This window comes from Hemiscyllium ocellatum, chromosome 7 (genome assembly GCF_020745735.1).
Source record: "Hemiscyllium ocellatum isolate sHemOce1 chromosome 7, sHemOce1.pat.X.cur, whole genome shotgun sequence".
NCBI classification, from domain to species: Eukaryota; Metazoa; Chordata; class Chondrichthyes; order Orectolobiformes; family Hemiscylliidae; genus Hemiscyllium; species Hemiscyllium ocellatum.
This window is the reverse complement of record NC_083407.1, coordinates 24907339-24927524: the sequence shown is the minus strand read 5'-3', so window position 1 is coordinate 24927524 and position 20186 is coordinate 24907339. Positions and strand designations below refer to the sequence as shown.

Below are 20186 nucleotides of genomic sequence, written 5' to 3'. Positions count from 1 at the left end.
CCTGTTTCCACGTTGTAAGTAATCTAATCTAATCTAATGTCTTACTCAGGGCCACAATGTCAATGTCAGACAGTCAGCATTGTGAAGTCATTAGAATTAGAAGTAAAATTAGAATTAGATTTATTATCATGTGTGCTCAAATGCAGGAGTACTGTGAAAAGTTTACAATGGCACATGGCGCTATATGAGATACAAAGTACCGAGTTACAAATTTCAGATACAAAAAAGGGAAATAAAGAAGAAAAACATTACATTACCTTACAATGATTAACAGCATAAGTTTGAAAATAAGACATACAGTTAAAAGGATAAACTTTACAGTCAGATAAACAGATCACTTAGTCATAGAGTCACAGTGATGTACAGCATGGAAACAGACCCTTCAATCCATCTTTTCCATGCTGACCAGATATCCTTTACTAACCATACTTCCTAAATTCTAATCCAAATCATTTATATAAATGATGAAAAGCAGTGGACCCAGACCCAGCCTTATGATACACCACTGGTCACAGGGCTCCAGCCTGAAAAACAACCCTCCACTACCACCTTTTATCTGCTTCTTTTGAGCCAGTTCTGTACCCAAAGGGCTAGTTCTCCCCGTATGCCATGCTAACCAACCTAACATTAGGAACCTTGTCAAATGCCTTACTGAAGTCCATTTAGACCAAGACCACTGCTCTGTCCTCATCATTGCTCTTTGTTACTTCTTCAAAAAACTCAATCACTTCTCAGGATTGTTGCTGAACAAAGAGACGTTGGAGTGGAGGTTCATAGTTCCTTGAAGTTGGAGACACAGTTACATGGAATAGTGAAGAAGGAGTTTGGTATGCTTTCTTTTATTGGTCAGATCATCAAGTGTAGGGGTTGAGAGATCATGGTGAGGCTGTACAAGACATTGGTTAGACACTTTTTGAATATTGTGTGCAATTCCGGTCTCCCTCCTGTTGGAAGGATGTTGTGAAACTTGAAAGGATTCAGAAAAGATTTACAAAGATGCTCCCAGGTTTGGATTTGTAGTTGCAGATGTTGGACTGGGCTGCGCAAAGTTAAAAATCACACAACGCCAGATTATATCCAACAGGTTTAATTCGAAGCACTAGCTCTCGGAGCGCTGCTCCTTCATCAGGTGATTGTGGAGGACACAATTGTAAGACACAGAATTTATAGCAAAAGTTTACAGTATGATGTAACTGAAATTATACCTTGAGAAATATCTTGATTGTTTGTTGAGTCTTTCATGTGTTGAATACATTGATAGTTTCACTTCTTTCATGTGTAAATCACAAAACATTTTTTAAAAAGTTACATTCTCAGGTTAACTGTAACAATAGGTGTTAGTGAGGTAATAGCCCTGTGGGGGCTAACACCTTCAACATATTACCTGGCTAACACCAATTGTTTCAGTTAACCTGAGAATGTAACTTTTAAAAAAAAGGTTTTGTGATTTACACATGAAAGAAGTGAAACTATCATGGTATTCGAATGCATGAAAGACTCAACAAACATTCAAGGTATTTTTCAATGTATAATTTCAGTTACATTACACTGCAAACTTTTGCGATAAATTCTGTATCTTACAATTGTATCCTCCACATCCACCTGATGAAGGAGCGGTGCTCCGAAAGCTAGTGCTTCCAATAAACCTGTTGGACTATAACCTGGTGTTGTGTGATTTTTAATCAAGGTTGGAGGGTTTGAGCTATACGAAGAGGTTGAATAGGCAGGGACTGCTTTCCCTGGAGCGTCAGAAGCTGAGGGGTGACCTTGTAGAGATTTATAAAATCATGAGGGCATTGATAGGACAGGAGACAAGGTATTTTCCCTTGGGGGGGGGGGGGGGGGGGGGGGGGGGGGGGGGGGGGGTGGTGAGGAGGGGTTTGGATGGAGTCCAGAACTAGAGAGCATAGGTTTAGGAAAAATTTAAAAAGGACCTAAGCAGTAATGTTTTTACGCAGAGACTGGTGCTTGTATGGAGTAAGCAACCAGAAGAAGTGGTGGAGGCTGCTATAATTACAACATTTAAAAGGCATCTGGATGGCTATATGAATATAAAGAACTTAAAGGAATTTGGGTAAAGTGCTGGCAAATGGGACTAGATTTATGTAGGATGTCTGGTAGACATGGACGAGTTGGACTATTCCTAATCAGTCCTCATCTTTCCAAATACATGTAAATCCTTTCCCTCAGGATTCCTTGCAACAATTGATGTCAGGCTCCCAGGTCTATAGTTCCGTAGCTTTTCCTTACCACCTTTCCTAAGGAGTTGCATCACAACAGCCAACCTCCAGTCTTCCTGCCCCTCACCTATGTCTATTGATGATAAAAATATCTCAGCAAAGGGCCCAGCAATCACTTCCCTATATTCCCACAGAGTTCAAAAGTACACCTGATCAGCTCCTGGGGATTGATCCAACTTTGTGCTTTTTAAGACGCCCAGCACCTCCTCCTCTATAATATGGACAAACACATAGACATTACATTCCAAATCAGTGCAGAGGCGTCCAGGGGTGGTCTGACCAGGTTTGCAAGCCGCTGACCACCCACACTGATCCCCAGTCCTTGCTCCGCTCCATGTCTCCAGCTCGCTAGACTCCAACTTTCAACCGCTCCACACCCATCGATGCGTCCAGCCAGCTCTGCTCAATCCCTCAGCTCTCCGATTAGCTACATGCCTCTAAACCCCCATTGAACTTGTATGACAGAGACTACAGGCTACAAATAGGTGAACTGAAAGAGTCCTGACAGAAATTAGAAAACACTGAGTAAAATGGGCATACAATAGTACCTTAAATTTATATAACACCTAATCAGACATAAGTTGGCATTTGATATTCCTGATTCAACATACTAGTTTTAATCTTCTTTGTTGTTTTTGGGCAACAAACTGAGAAATGTACATTGCTTTAAAAAGTAGGGAGGAAGTACGAGAAGTTATTTGAAGTTTTGGAGAAACAAATGAAGCTAACTGGTGCATACGAAACAATGTCACATTTTACATTGTTACATTGAGTCCAGGTAAATCGGTATAATTTGTTATCGGACCAGGAATTCTCAGCAAAGCAACAACCCTCTGTTTGGTCAGGTAGCATTTTTACACAGACTCACAGACACAAGAAGAGTGAAACAGGAGGTATCAAGGTGCTTGCTGCATCCATCTTTTTCTCTCTATTCTTTCGCAGTACATTTGCTCTCTCCAATGTTTTTGTCAAAAGAGTGGAAAAGTGGCATATGGAAATGCTGATACCTAATAATTCACTAAAGTTCTATACCTTTAGGGCTCACCAGTCGAATGATGTCAAGGATATCATCCTCAGGAGGATAATTATCTGGAGGCCATATCCATCACCACCTTTGGCAGTTAATTAAAACCATAGAGTCATAGACATAGAGATGTACAGCACAGAAACAGACCCTTCGGTCCAACCCGTCCATGCCGACCAGATATCCCAATCCAATCTAGTCCCACCTGCCAGCACCCAGCCTATATCTCTCCAAACCCTTCCTATTCATAAACACATCCAAATGCCCTTTCAAGTTTCACAACATCTTTCTGATAGGAAGGAGACCAGAAATGCACGCAATATTCCAACAGTGTACTCAATACTCTAAACCAGTCAAACACCATGTTACCCTGTAAGCAGCAAAATTGTAAGGTGCCTTTACAATTATTTGGCCAAATAACATCTCAAAACTACAATGAGTGATAGGAATCAGAGCTGCAGGGAAGAGAAAATGTGTTGAATTTTGAGCAAGATAGTGATAAATCTCAAGAGTGCATAGACCAGCAATGGACTAGGTAAATACGTGGCACCTGAAAAATCATTCTGTTAAGAAAGTTCCACATTTTTACAAGCACATAGATGTGTACAGCACTGAAGAAGGCCACTCAGCCCATCATCTCCACATCAGTTAATGAAGATCTGACTGACCTCTTTTCCGGCTTTCATCCCATAGTTCTGGGGCTATGACAATGCAATTTGAATATCTAAGTTCTGCTTAAATGTTGTGAGAGTTTCTGATACAATTGTTCATTCAGACAATGAACTCCAGACTTGCACCACCCTCTGAGTGAAAACATTTCTCCTCAACTCTCCTGTTAATTTTCTACTTTTGAGATTAAGTCTCTGTCCTCTGTTATTCATCCCTTTATTAATGGAAGAAATGCCTTCTTATCTATTCTTCTATGCTGCTCATAATCTTCACACCTCTATAGGTCCTCTCTCAACGTTTGCTGCTCCAAGGAAAACAACTCCAACCAACCCAATCTTTCCTCATATCTCAGATCCTCTGTCCCATTCTGTTGAGTCTCCTCTGCACCCTTTCTAGTGCAATCAAATCCATTCAATAATGTCTTGTCCAGAACTTCAAATGAGAGATCTATGGCTGATGAGAAAGGCAAGGGAGAAGACAGCAAGGGGCAAGAACATTAATTTTCAAATCCTCTCTGGCCACAGGTCAAATGCTAGAAGACTAGAAGATGGGAGGGTGAAAGGAAAACAAATAGCCAGGGATGAGAAGGGACACCTGGGGAGATCTCTTTCCCAGGCCATAAAGGAATGCTCTGAGGGTGGAATTGATGCACAAATGCCCAAGTGTTGACATTGTCACAAGGTGGGATACCTTGAAGATTGCTGGAAGTTGGATGGTAAATCCACAGGATTTATCAGGGTGTATGAAGTTAGTTGAGTTAAAAAAGCCCTGATTGAGAGTCTAACAGTCCAGGCTGTAGTGATTACATCTGTGATTCAAGTACTAGGACTGCTGTGATTGTGGGGAAACCATACAAGACATCTGAAAATTACAGGGATTTCTTATCAGAATGAAAGGTATCTCTTTATTCCTTAAATGTAGTAGGTAGAACTGTAGTTATAGCTGAAAATGTGTTACTGGAAAAGCGCAGCAGGTCAGGCAGCATCCAAGGAACAGGAGATTCGACGTTTCGGGCATAAGCCCTTCTTCAGCATCTGCAGACCTCACTTTCTCCTCGAAGAACTGTAGTTATACAAAAGGAAACAGAGCCACTTAAACTCTTTTGCTGGGGAAAGGCATGACTTTTACATGAACGGTAAGGTTTCATCAAATGGCATAGCAGTGAGTATATATCCATACTCAATCAGATGCATATGGAGTTTGACTTAGTGTCTGGAATGGTAACTGTGGGACCATTCATGATTTATCTATGATGGAAATTTCTGAGGATGGAAGTATTTGCATTGTCACAAATGTTAATGTTGATCCCTGTGACTGAAATGTCACATTCTGCTAGGAGAAAGTGAGATGCTGGATGCTGGAGATCAGAGCTGAAAAATGTGTTGCTGGAAAAGCGCAGCAGGTCAGGCAGCATCCAAGGAGCAGGAGAATCGACATTTCGGGCATAAGCCATTCCCGAAGAAGGGCTTATGCCCGAAATGTCGATTCTCCTGCTCCTTGGATGCTACCTGACCTGCTGCGCTTTTCCAGCAACACATTTTGGGTGGCACAGTGGTAGCACTGCAGCCTCACAGCGCCAGGGACCTGGGTTCAATTCCCGCCTCAGGTGACTGACTGTGTGGAGTTTGCACGTTCTCCCCGTGTCTGCGTGGGTTTCCTCCGGGTGCTCTGGTTTCCTCCCACAGTCCGAAGATGTGCGGGTCAGGTGAATTGGCCATGCTAAATTGCCCGTAGTGTTAGGTAAGGGGTATATGTAGGGGCATGGGTGGGTTGCGCTTCGGCAGGTCGGTGTGGACTTGTTGGGCCGAAGGGCCTGTTTCCACACTGTAAGTAATCTAATCTAATCTAAAAATTTTTCAGCATGTCATATTCGGCATTCTGTTCTGCTACCCTGATGCACTTTGTATGATATGATCTGCTTGTAGAGCAAAACAACATTTTTACTGTATCTTGGTATGTGCGACAACAATAAATCAAAAATTAAATTAAAAAGCAAAAAAAAATCAAATTAAAATGTAGTAGGACCCCTGATATGGAGTTGACTGGCTCCTGGGAAATGAGTTGACAGTGGCCAAAGTAAAATCTTTTCCAAGTTTCACAGAAAGACATAAGCGATTTAGAGAAGATCAAGCAGTTACAGGAAAGAGCTCGAGGAATTTTTCTTTTGTATGCAATGATCTGAGTAATGCCTAAGGAAAGTTTGTCAGGCTCATTGACATTCCCTGCTGGGATATAATGAGATTGGAATCCAGATAAAGCATTAATAATAATGTTACTGCAGTATTAATTCAGAGGTCCAGATTTATGCTTTGAGTACATGGGTTCAAGTTCTATCAAAGCAGCCAGTGGAATTTCAGTGCCATGAAATAGAAGCTAATGGTGACCATAACATCTACCATAATTTTTTGTAAAAGCCCTTCTGGTTCATTAATGTCCTGCCCAGATGGAAATCTGGCATCTTTACCCATTAGATTAGATTAGATTAGATTACATACAGTGTGGAAACAGGCCCTTCGGCCCAACAAGTCCACACTGACCCGCCGAAGCGCAACCCACCCATACCCCTACATTTACCCCTTACCTAACACGCGGGCAATTTAGCATGGCCAATTCACCTGACCCGCACATCTTTGGACTATGGGAGGAAACCGGAGCATCCGGAGGAAACCCATGCAGACACGGGGAGAACGTGCAAACTCCACACAGTCAGTCGCCTGAGTCGGGAATTGAACGCGGGTCTCATGCGCTGTGAGACAGCGGTGCTAACCACTGTGCCACCGTGCCACCCACATTCTTTGCTGTTGTGTTGCCATAGTTCTACCAGACCATAGGGGCTGCTCTCCCATTAGAGAGACACAACTGGTGACGATTTAACCTGAAAGCCACCAGCAAGGGAAGTTGTTGAGAAGGAGAGTCCTTCATGGAAGCATCAAACCAGTGAGGGGAATTGAACCCATGCTGTTGGTAGCACACTGCTCTGTAAACCAACAGTCTAGCCAACTGGGCTAACCCAATTCCCCTACTGATTCTAGCCTATATGTGCCTCCAGACCCACAGCAATGTGGCTGATTCTTAACTGCACTATGAAATGTCCCAGAAGGTCACATGGTTCATAAGTAATTAAGGATGGGAAGTTAATCTGGCCCACCCAGAATAAGCCAAAAAAGATAATAAGAATAGTTCAATGGATTCCCCACCTTACACAAAACAGAACCTGTCTCCACCTTCTGCAAAAATTCTACTCTTTGAAAACTGAAATGAGTTATATACCCAGAACGCATACCTTACATATTTGACTTGATGAGTGCAGTCATGAGAAATGAGTTTGAAGAAATGCGGGTACTAGTTGATTTGGGTTAGAATTTAACCTATACTAATTATAATACAATACTTGTTTTAATAGACCATTTCCCACCCACAAGTGCCAACAGTAGAGCAATCTATTTAAAATTTGGATAGAATTAATAAAGCAGTGGCTGATAAGGGAGTGAAGGGTAGGAATATGGTAGCAACAGACCAAGATTGACAGAAATTGTGAGGCAGGTGAATAGAAATTGTTAAGAGTAGAAACAAGATATATTTTGTTCGCTTATATACAGGGTATGAATTTGTTTCCAAGTATTTATATTCATTTAGATTTAACCATCTTCAACTGGCTCAGTAAATGACCATTCCTCCAACATATGGTCAGTAGTGGGGATGTTCACTGATGATAGCTTATTGCTCAATACCATCCTTATATACAGAAGCTGTTTATGCCTGTCTACTGCAGCAACTGGACAACATTCAAGCTTGGGCTATTAAGTCAGAATTACACTACATGATTACCTGTCAATGACCATCTCTAATAAGTGAGAACCTTCCATTCACAGGCACCGAGAGACAGCAAAAAATGTTGTTTTGCTCTACAGGTTAACCGTACCATACAAAGTGCATCAGGGTAGTAGTACAGAGTGCAGGATATGGTGTTACAGATGCAGTGGAAGTGCAGAGAGAGAGGGACCAACATTAACGTTTGAGAGGTCATTAACATTTGTGACTATGCAAACACTTCCATTTTGCACTATCATTGCTGAATCCCACATCATCAATGTATTGGAGGTCACCATTGACCAGATGATTAACTGTAGTAGCCATATAAATTTAGTGGTTATAAGAACAGTACAAAGGCTGGGACTCCTGCAGTGGTAACTACCTCCTGAGTCCCTTAAGTCTGATTACAATTTAAAGAGTGTGGTGCTGGAAAAACACAGCAGGTCAGGCAGAATCTGAGCAGCAGGAGAGTCTATGTTTCTGGCAAAAGCCCATGATCAGGAATGATTTCTGATGAAGGGCATTTGTGCGAAACATTGATTCTCCTGCTCTTCAAATGCTGCCTGACCTACTGTGCATTTCCAGTACTATACTCTCATACATCTGCAGTCCTCACTTTCGCCTAGTTGATTTTAACCTCACTGCAAAGCATCTTCCAAGGATGCCTACTTTAGGAAGAGCTTTTGCCCGAAATGTTGACTCTCCTGCTCCTCAGATGCTGCCTGACCTGCCTGACCTGCTGTGCTTTTCCAGCATCACACTCTCAACTCTAATCATCAGCATCTGCAGTCCTCACTAGCACCTAGTATTTACAAGGTACAGATCACGAGTGTCATGGTTAGTCTCCACTTGCTTGAATGACAAACAAACGGCTTCTAATATATCATATTGACAACTTAATCAATGATCTACATATGATGCCAGAATTTTATGATCATGGCAATGTACAACCAGACCTAATTCAACACATGATCATTGTTCGAATTTCAGACCCATTTCTTTCAGATATGTTTAAAGCAAAGCAGGACCTCATGCTGGAAAGAGTTACCCAGATACCAGTGGAAGCTGAAATCACAAAACAGCTCAAGACAACAATGGGGACAAAGAGTCAACCTAGCTTAACAAGTTCAACAGACTTTATCAACTTCCTTTTGTGCAAGGACTGAAAGGGGATTTAAAAGGGCAAAAGGAAGGGAGTAAAGAAAACAATAAAAAACCGTTAGAAAAAGTGCTGGTGAAACTAATGGGGTGAATGTTAGACAGGTCTCCTGGACCTGATGGAATGCATCCTAGGATATTAAAGGAAGTAGTGTCAGAAATTGAGGATGCACTCTTAGTAGTTTTCCAGGAATTGTTAGTTCTGGAAAAGCCCCAGAGGGTTGGAAAACTGCCAATCTAACACCTTTATTTACAAATGAAAGCAGACAAAAAAAACAGGTAAATCTGGCCAGTTTAACATCTACTTTCGGGAAAATATTAGGGTCACTAAAGATGTAAAGTAGAGCATTTAAAAATACAAAATATGATCAAGCAGAGTTAGAATTGCTTCATGAAAGGGAAATAATGCCTGACAAATTTACTATAATTCTTTAAGGTGGTAACAAGCAGGACAGATAAAGGGAATGCGATAAATGTAATATATTTGGGTTTTCAAAAGTGTCTGCTAAAGTACCATGCATTAGACTACTGACTAAATAGGACTCATGGTGTTGAAGGTCATTTATGATCCAATGTGTTATGGTCTTCTTGATATAGGAGCAACTTACCTTCTTACTTTATTACCTTCTACAACTTACTTTCTACCTACCTTCTGTGGAGGGAGCGAGCAGCATGAAGATAGTGAGAGAGCACAGGGGAGAACGTGAGAACAAGCACAAACTGGAGGACACCAAGCCCAGTGCAGGGGAGATAAAGCCCAGCACAGCTGTGATAGAGGTCCACCGGCATCTATGGCAGCTGCAAGAATGGGGTAATCAAGCCCAATGTGGAGGAGATCGAACCCTAGTTGTGAGGGTGAGCCTGGCATGCTAAGCACTTCAGAAGGACTTCAATGTTGAACATATAACCTGATTTCTTTATTTTTCTGCATTATAATAAGAAGGACTTTAATGTTGAACTTTTATCTATATTTCCTTATTTTTCTACTATGTACCTAAGATTTTGTACCTAGTACCTTTGTACATAAGATGGTGCCAGGAATGGTGATATTGTGCACTTTTCACTGTACTCCTGTGTTCCTATACTGAATGCACCAGCCAATAAAATCTAATTTTAATTCTAATTCTAACTCAAATTCATTCGTTGAAAAAATCTCTTAGCTGGGGAGAATGAAACTATAACTTTCTGATGAAGAAGTATATGATGCCAGTAGAACACCACTCAAAATTAAAGGAATGCTGTGAGTATACTTAGGATACAGAGACCAAAATTATGTAGAACAAGTGTGCATCATTTGAAGACAAGATTTCTCAATTCTGAGTAGAAATGATGCTTCACTCTCAAACATCTGCAGTACATTGAAGAACCTCAACCAACTCCAAAGCCAAATACCAGTGATCATTACTGAAGAAGAAGAACTCCGAAGAATTCAAAGTCTGTGAGAAGATTTGTAGCTCAGGTGCTCGTTGTTGTGTTTCTGTTCGCCGAGCTGAGAATTTGTGAATCTAGGTGACATCTTCAGTGCTTGCAAGCCTCCTGTGAAGTGCTTCTGTGATCTTTCCTCCGGCATTTGTAGTGGTTTGAATTTGCCGCTTCTGGTTGTCAGTTCCAGCTGTCCACTGCAGTGGTCGGTATATTGGGTCCAGGTCGATGTGCTTATTGATTGAATCTGTGGATGAGTGCCATGCCTCTAGGAATTCCCTGGCTGTTCTCTGTTTGACTTGTCCTATAATAGTAGTGTTGTCCTAGTCGAATTCATGTTGCTTGTCATCTGCGTGTGTGGCTACTATGGATCGCTGGTCATGTCGTTTCATGGCTAGTTGGCGTTCATAGATACGGATCATTAGCTGTCTTCCTGTTTGTCCTATGTAGTGTCTTGTGCAGTCCTTGCATGGGATTTTGTACACTACATTGGTTTTGCTCATGCAGGGTATCGGGTCCTTCGTCCTGGTGAGTTGTTGTCTGAGAGTGGCTGTTGGTTTGTGTGCTGTTATGAGTCCTAGTGGTCGCAGTAGTCTGGCTGTCAGTTCGGAAATGCTCTTGATGTATGGTAGTGTGGCCAGTCCTTTGGGTTGCGGCATGTCCTCATTCCATTGTCTTTCCTTTAGGCATCTGTTGATGAAATTGCGCAGGTATCCGTTTTTGGCGAATACATTGTATAGGTGTTCTTCTTCCTCTTTTTGCAGTTCTGGTGTACTGCAGTGTGTTGAGGCATTTTGAATAATGTCTTGATGCAACTTCTTTTGTGTGTGTTGGGGTGGTTGCTTTCGTAGTTCAGGACTTGGTCTGTTTGTGTGGCTTTCCTGTATACCTTTGTGGTGAATTCTCCATTCGGTGTTCTCTGTACCATCATGTCTAGGAATGGGAGTTGGTTGTCCTTTTCTTCCTCTCTAGTGAATCGGATTCCTGTGAGTGTGGCGTTGATGATCTGGTGCGTGTTCTCTATTTCTGTGTTTTTAATTATTACAAAGGTGTCATCCACATATCTGACCCAGAGTTTGGGTTGAATTTGTGGTAAGACTATTTGTTCTAATCTTTGCATTACCACTTCTGCTATGAGTCCAGAGATGGGTGAGCCCTTGGGTGTGCCGTTGATTTGTTCATATATTTGGTTGTTGAATGTGAAGTGTGTTGTGAGGCACAGTTCCAGTAGTTTGAGTATGCCATCTTTGTTGATAGGTTCAGTGTCCTGTTGTCTGTTCCGTATGTCCAGCAGGTTGGTTATTGTTTATCTGGCTAGGGTTTTGTCGATAGAGGTGAACAGTGCCGTTACATCGAATGAGACCATGGTTTCTTCCTTGTCTATGTGTATATTTCTGATGATGTCCAGGAAGACAGCTAACTATCCGCATCCATGAACACCAACTAGTCACGAAACGACATGACCAGCTATCCTTAGTAGCCATACACGCAAATGACAAGCAACATGAATTCGACTGGGACAACACTACTATTATAGGACAAGCCAAACAGAGAACAGCCAGGAAATTCCTAGAGACATGGCATTCATTCACAGATTCATCGACCTGGACCCAATATACCGACTACTGCAGCGGACAGCTGGAACTGACAACCAGAAGCGGCAGATTCAAACCACTACAAATGCTGGAGGAAAGATCACTGAAACGCTTCACAGGAGGCTCCCAAGCACTGAGGATGTCACCTAGATAGGGGATGAAATGTCTGCAACACAAATTCCCAGCTCGGCGAACAGAACCTCAACACTGGCCTCCTCTGGGTTGAAAAGTTCTGTGAAATCAAGTCATAGAGATTTACAGAACAGAAACAAACCCTTTGGGCCAACTTGTCCATGCCGTCCAGATATCCTACATAACTCTAGTCCCATTTGCCAGCATTTGGCTCATCTTCCTCTAAAACCCTTCATATTCATATACCCACATCCACAGAAACATAGAAACATAGAAGATAGGAGCAGGAGGAGGCCCTTTGGCCCTTTAAGCATGGCTGATCGTCCAATTCAATCGCCCAATCCTGTTTCTTGCCAAACCTTTGATCCCATTTGCCCAAAGTATCTAGTCACCCATTGAATACATTCAATGTTTTGGCATCAACTACTTCATGTGGTAATTCCACAGGCCCACCAATCTTTGCATGAATAAATGTCTCTTCATCTCCATCCTAAATGATCTACTCTGAAACCTCAAACTGTGACCCCTGGTTCTTGACGCATCCCACCTTTGGGAACATCCTCCCCACATCTTCCATGTTTAGTCCTGTTAGAATTTTAAAGGTCTCTATGAGATCCCCACCCCCACTCATCTGAACTCCAGCGAAAACAATCTTAACCCAGTCAATGTCTCCTCATACGGCAGTCCCGCCATCCCTGGAAACAGCCTGGTAAACCTTTGCTGCACTCCCTCGAGACCAAGAGCACCCTTCCTCAGAAAAGCAGACCAAAACTGCACACAATATTTGAGGTGTGGTCTCACCAACGCCTTGATTAACTGAAACAACACATCCTTGCTCCTGCACATGAAACATCTCGTCCTTTAAATGTTGTAATTTTACCAGACTTCACCAGTTCGTCTGGCAGCTCATTCCATGCACGCACTATCCTCCACATGAAAAGGTTGTCGATTAGGTCCCTTTTATATCTTTCCACTCTCAGCCTAAACCTATGCCCTCTAGTTTTGGACTTTCCCACCACAGGGAAAGGTTGTTGCCTCTTTACACTATCCACGATTTTATAAACCTTTATAAGGTCACCTCTCAGCCTCCAACATTCTAGGGAAAATAGCCCCAGGCTATCCAGCCTCTTGCTATAGCTCAAAGCCTCCAAACCTGGCAACATCCTCATAACTCTTTTCTGAACCCTTTCAATAGGTTCTTCCTATAGAAGGGAGATCAGTATTACACACAATATTCCAAAAGTGGCTAAACTGATGTCCTGTACAGCCACAACATGACCTCCCAACTCCTATACTCAATGTTCTGACCAATAAAGACAAACATACCAAACACTTTCTTCACTATCCTATCTACCTGCGACTCTACTTTCAAAGAACTATGAACCTGCATTCCAAGGTCTCTTTGTTCAGCAGTACTCCCAGAACTTTACCATTAAATGCATAAGTTCTGCCCTGATTTACTTTTTGAAAATGCAGCACCACAGACTTATCTAAATTCACCACCATCCGTCACTTCTCAGCCCATTGACCCATCTGATCAAGATCCCATTGTACTCTGAGGTAACTTTCTTTGCTGCCCACTACACCTCCAATTTTAGTTTAATCTGCAAACTTACTAGCCATGCATCCTATATTCACATACAAATCATTTATATCGATGATGAAAAGCAGTGGACCCAGCCTCAATCCTTATGGTATACTGCTGGTCATGGGCCTCCCTGTCTAAAAAACAATCCTTCATCACCACCCTCTCTGTCTTTTGCCTTTTGCCTTCAAGCCAGTTCTGTATCCAAATTGCTAGTTTTCCCTGTATTCCGTGTGATCTAACCTTGCTGACCAGTCTATCCTGAGGAACCCTGTCAAATTCCTTACTGAACTCCATATAGATCACATCTACCATTCTGCCCTCATTAATCCTCTTCATTGCCCCTTCAAAAAGCTCAATCAAGTTAGTGAGGCATAATTTTCCGCACACAAAACCATGTCGACTATCCCTAATCAGTTGGTTTTGTATTGCACTTTTTTTGCTAGAATCCCACATTACCTATTTTGGCTTTCTTATTTGCATCTTGCTAGCTTTAAGCTTGACATCCACACAGTCTCCTTAGAATGCTTCTGTTATAATTTCTTCTCTGTCTCCTTAATCCACGAAGGGTGACGCTCTTCCATTCTAACCTCTTAACCCAGCAAAGTAAGAACACAGATAGTGGAAGATAATGCTGAGGCCTTCAATCTTTTACCAGCATTAAGTTCTTTATACCTGTTAATTTGCATGGGCTCCCTGCCCATGATTTTAAAATTATCACTCTTACTTTCAACCTTTCCATGGCACCCTGGTCTTACAACTCTGTGGAATCTTAAAAGTAATGGAGATCATGTAACCACTGTTGATTGTCAGGAAATCCTTACCTAGTTTGCTAATGTCCTTTGGGGAAAGAAATCTGATATTTGACATGGATAGAAAGGGATATGGGCCAAATGCTGACAAATGGGACTAGATCAATTTAGAATATCTAGTCGGCAAGGTTGTGTTGGATCAAAGGGTCTGTTTCCATGCTATACGTCTCTATGACTCTATGACTATATCACCTGGAGCGGCTGACATGTGACTCCAGACCCACAACAGTATGGTTACCTGTTATTTGCCCTCAGAAATGACCCTAGCAAGTTACCCAGGTCAAGAAGCAATTCGGGAATCCATGACGGCCAATTCAGTGAATCCCACATCCCAAGTACAAATAAAACCAAAACTAACACTGGAGAGTCCTACACGTAGTCAGCTCTGGAGAAGATTTTTTTTCTTTAAGGAATGTATTGAAGAAGAACTGCTTTTATTCAGTTAATTAACTAAGTGGTTGATTTTATGTCTGTTTTATATGCTTGATGTATATATTTTTATTGTTTTTCCATTTTAACTTTATTTTCTGCAGGTTAAGAAAAGTAGTTTATTTTATAAATAAGGTGTCATTGAAACATTTTTTTTTCGGCTTAATGTTATGAAGACCAGAGAGAATGTACAGAGTGAGATGGCTAGTAGATTTAGAAAAGTTATTCTCCACCAGGATCACTCAGATAGATGGGTGACTGTCAGGGAAGGTGAAAAGGTAGTTCAAAAGTCTCCAGTGACTGTTCCTCTATCAAATATATATTCAGTTTTTGGAATAGTTGAAGGGGATACTCTCTCCAAGGAAAATGGAAAGGCCGGTCAATTATTGGACACTTGAAATGATTCTTATGTTAGACAGCATTTGACAAGATTTAATAATTACTGTTATAGAGAACCCTACTGTCAGGGGCATAAACAAGAGATTCTGTGGCAGTGAGTGTAAATTTAGGATAATTTGTTGCTTTTCTGGTGCTAGATTAAGGACATCTTTAAACATTTCAAGTATATTGTTGAAGGTGAGATTGAGAAGTCAGAAAGTATTGTAACATTGGTGAGAATGTCATTTTTAGGGAAAAGATTAAAGCAGTACAGAATGAATTTAAGAGGTTAGGTAGAAAATTTTAAAAACCCTTAAAAATCGTAATTTCTGGTCTACTCCAAATGCCAAACTCAAATGAGGGAAAGAACAAATGATTAAACGGGTTAAATCAATAGCTGAAGAGCTGGTGTACTGTTCAGGGATTCAGGTTTTGGACAATTGGAATGTCTTTAGGATAGAAAAGGCCTATTGAAACAGAATGGGTCTAACTTAAACTGGAAAAGAACCTATATGTTAGGGAGATTTGCTCATTCTGTTAAGGGAGACTAATGGGTGAGTGGAGGAATTCAAAGGAGTGGTGTAAATGAGGGATTACTGGGGAAGCACATCAATTAGAAAAGAAAGAAAAAGAGTCAGAGTATATAATAACTTTGAAGAACTAAATTGCATTTATTTCATTGCAAGGGATCTTACAGGCAGGGATGATGAACTCAGGGCACGTTTAAGAGCATGGGATTGGAATATCATAGCTATTACAGAAAGTTGGCTGAGAGATCGACAAGACTGGCAACTCAATGTTTTGGGTTTTATTTGCTAAAGGAAGGATAGAACAGGAGGCAAAAAGGGAGTAAGGAATACATTACTATTGTAACTAGGGAAGATATTTCTGGAAAAAAATCTTCCAGTGAAAATATATGGGTAGAAATTACAAATAAGAAAGGAAAGATCACTTTGATGTGATTGTATTATAGACCCCTAGGTTGTAAGAAAGAAATTGAGAAACAATTATGGATGGAAATCTCAGATATATGCAAGCATAATATCGCTGTAATTATGGGGGAACTTTAATTTTCCAAATATTGACTGGGACTACCAGAGTGTTTAAGGTTTGGATGGTTAAGAATTTGTCAAATGTGTTCAAGAAAATTTTCTTCATCAATATGTGAAAGCTCTTAGTAGTGAAGGTGCAAAATTGGACTTTCTTTTGGGCGATAAGGCAGGGCAGGTGACTGAAGTAAAAATAGGGGAACATCTTGGGTCTAGCAATTATGATTCTATTAGATTCAAAATGGTTATGGAACAGGATAAGCCTTCCATAAAAGTTAAAGTTTTTAATTGAAGTAAGGCAAATTTTAATGGTATGAGACAAGAACTTTCAAAAGTTGATTAGAGTAGACTGTTCTCAGGTAAAAGGATGTCTGACAAGTGGGAGGCATTCAAGTGTGTGATGACGAGATTTCAGAGGCATTTGGTTCCTGTTAGAGTGAAGAGTAAGACTAGTAAGATTAGGGAACAATGGATGATTAAAAATGTCGAGGTTCTAGTCAATAATAAAAGAGAACTCTATTTTAAACATAGGCAATTTGGTTCAATTGAATCTCTTAATCAATATGAAGTGTGAAGGGGCATTCTTAAGTGAGAAATCAGGAAGGCAAAGAGGGGGTAAAGATAGCTTTGGTAGATAAGGTTAAGGATAATCCAAATAGATTCTAAAATACTTTAAGAGCAAGCGGGTAACTAGAGAGTGGGTAGGTCCTCTTAATGATCAAGGAGGTCATCTTTGTGTTGAATGCCAGAAGTTGGGAGAGATGCTAAATGAATATTTTGCATCAGTTTTTACTGTGGAAAAAGAAATGGAGTCTACAGAATGCCAAGAAATAAACTTTGGTGTTTTAAAAGCAGTTAACATTACAGAAGAGGAAGTTTGGGATGTCTGAGAGAATATAAAGGTGGATAACACTCCAGGACCTGATCTAATGTATCCCAAAACATTGTGGGAATTATGGAAGAAATTACAAGTCCCATTGCAGAAATATTTGCATCATCTACAACTATTGCTGAGGTGCCTGATGACTGGAGGGTGGCTAATGTTGTATCTTTGTTTAAAAAAGATTGTGAGGAGAAACTGGGGAACTGTATACATGTGAGTCTGACCTCAGTTGTGGGTAAGTTGTTGGAGGTGATTATAAAGGGTAAGATTTATGAACATTTAGAGAGGCAAAAGTTGATTAGGGATAGCAAGCTTGGTTTTGTGCAAGGAAAATCGTGTCTCACAAACTTGATTGAATTTTTTGAAGAAGTTCCCAAAAAGGTTGATGATGACAGAGATAAACAGTGTTTATTTGGATTTTAGTAAAATCTTTGATAAGCTTCCATATAGTAGACTAATTAGTAAAGTTATTGTACATGGGATTCAGGGAGAGCTTGCCAATTGGATGCATAATTGGTTTTAATGGCAGGGGACAGAGTGTAATAGTGGAGTGTTCCTTTTCGGACTGGAGGCCTGTGAGTAACAGTGTTCCACAGGAATGGGTTCGGGGTCCTCTTTTGTTTTGCATTTACATAAATGATTTGGATGAGAATATAGAAAGCGTGGTTAGGAAGTTTGCGGATGATCTCAAAATTGGTGGCATCATAGACAGTGAAGAAAGTTTTCTAAGATTTCAGAAGGATTTTGATCAAATGGGTCAATGGGCTGAAAAATAGAGGTGGAGTTCAATCTGGATAATTGTGAGGTATTGCATTTTGCTACAACAAGCAAGGATCGGGCTTATACATTTTATGGTAGGACCTTGGGTAGTGTTGTAGACAGAGGGACCAAGGGGCACAGGTACATAATTCTTTAAAGTTTGCATCAACTATAGACAGGGTGGTTAAAAAGGCATTTGGCATACTTGCCTTCATTGATAAGTCCTCTGAATACAGGAGTTGGGATGTTATGTTGAAGTTGTACAAGACATTGGTGAGGCCTTTTCTGGAATACTGTATCCAATTCTGGTCACCCAGTTATAGGAGGATATTATCAAGCTGGACGGGGTTCAACGAGATTCACCAGGATATTGCTGAGGATGGAAGGTTTGCATTATAAAGGAAGGCGGGATAGGTTAAGACTTTTTCTTCACTAGAATGTAGGAGGTTGAGAGGAACCTGATAGAAGTTTATAAAATAATGAGAAGAACCAGTTGAGTTGATGGCATCTGCCTTTTCCTTAAGACAAGGAATTTCAAGACTGTGGGGCACATTTTTAAGGTGAGACGAGAAAGATTTAAGAAAAGAAGTGAGGCAATTTTTTACAGAGGACTGTTATGTGTGGGGAATAAACTTCCTGAGGAAGTGATGGGTGCAGGTGCAAATACAATGTTTAAAATACATTTATATGGATACGTGAACAGGAAAGTTTTGGGAGGATATGAACCAGGAGCAGTTTAGTTTGGGATTATGTTCTACATGGTCTGCTTGGACTGAAGGGTCTGTTTCCAAGCTGTAATGACTCTATGACTCTGGTATTCTCTTACCACCTCTCCTCCTGTCCATTTCTCTTTCTTCCTTCATGCTCCCTAAGCCTATATTTTCAGTCACCTCTCTCCATATTGTGTCCATCAGTAACCAATTTCATTTTCTGACTTTCTCAATCGGTGCATTGGGACAGTTCATTGTATTAAAGTGCGCCATGTAAATGCAGGTTGTTATTGAGTTTCGGCTCGGTGAGTAATGTGGACTGGGCAGGCATGACCATCCATTTGACAATGACACAGGGGCTAACGGGAAAGCTGGAACCTGGGCCCATACAACAATTTCCAGGGTGACTTTGATGATTTGGAGATGCTGGTGTTGGATTGGGGTGGACAAAATTAAAAATCACACAACACCAGGTTATAGTCCAGAAGGTTTATTTGGAAGCACTAGCTTTCGAGGCGCTGCCCCTTCATTAATCAGGATGACATTGGCTACCTTTAAATACCTTTAAATAGACATTGGCTCTGACCATATACAGTCATGCACATGATTAGGTCAGTAATCTTTCACTTTCGATTCTCGTTCACGGAAGGATGTTTCCGAGCAATAACAAGACGAATAGAGTTGTAAAAGAAAATACCCGTCCCCTGAGGTGGGAACTCAGTTTGAATCCTCCCCAGACCTCTCCGGTAGAGTAACCTCGTTCCAGACCGAAGGTTGACAAACGCCAAGGCTGAAGCTGCGATCTCAGAGAAGTCAAGCCAGGAGTAATGGCAGAGTTCCCGGTGTTAGTGGAGGGACTGCCTGTCGAGCTGGGCTCTGTCAAAAGTAAACTCGCCATTTATTTCCAAAGCAAAAAGAAATCCGGCGGAGGAGAATGTGAGATCAAAGCACACGAAGATCCGAGGAAATTCCTGGTCTACTTTAAAAATGAACAGGGTAAGGCACTACTGCTGAAAGTTCCCTGCGTCAGCAAGCGAGTATTTGTCTTGATGAGGGAATTTTGATTTGTGTCGGGATGTTATACAATACAGTTAGAGAGGTATGTCTCTGAGCAGGTTGATTGGAAAATATATTCAATGCAATTTCACACCGATCAACTTTTGAATTTTGCTTTTCAGAATGATGTACTTCCGCTGTTCTGAAGTGTCATATTACGCCAACTGTTTTCTGTGTCTATTATTGTTATGCCTTAACTCTTAATCGCAGCATTTAGACACGTTTTGAAAGATTGATAGTTTTTTTTAGAGCAAGTGCATCGATTTAACACTGAATGGATCGGTTGAAATTGGGGCATACTGAAAAAGAGTCATACTGCACTCAAAACGTTAGTTGTTTCTCTCTCCACAGATGCTGTCTCCAGCTCTTCCTGCTTTCATTTCTGAATTTTCCTCTGTTGCTCCGAGATATATCTAATGATAATACGTCTTATTTTCTATCCATTACCTGAAATATGGGAAAGAAAGGGTAT

At 41.0% G+C, this 20186-nt stretch overlaps 1 protein-coding gene across 4 annotated transcripts in view; it reads left to right on the top strand.

Annotated features, from left to right (window-relative positions):
- The first annotated feature begins 19293 nt into the window (after positions 1 to 19293).
- Positions 19294 to 20186, top strand: part of LOC132817039 (protein mono-ADP-ribosyltransferase PARP14-like) — an 87572-nt gene continuing 86679 nt past the window's right edge. For all 4 annotated transcript variants that reach the window (XM_060827081.1, XM_060827084.1, XM_060827082.1 and 1 more), the window contains exon 1: positions 19294 to 19654. In XM_060827081.1, the coding sequence (XP_060683064.1) occupies positions 19486 to 19654 (169 nt within the window). In that variant the 5' untranslated portion in view covers positions 19294 to 19485. The remainder of the gene's footprint in view (positions 19655 to 20186) is intronic.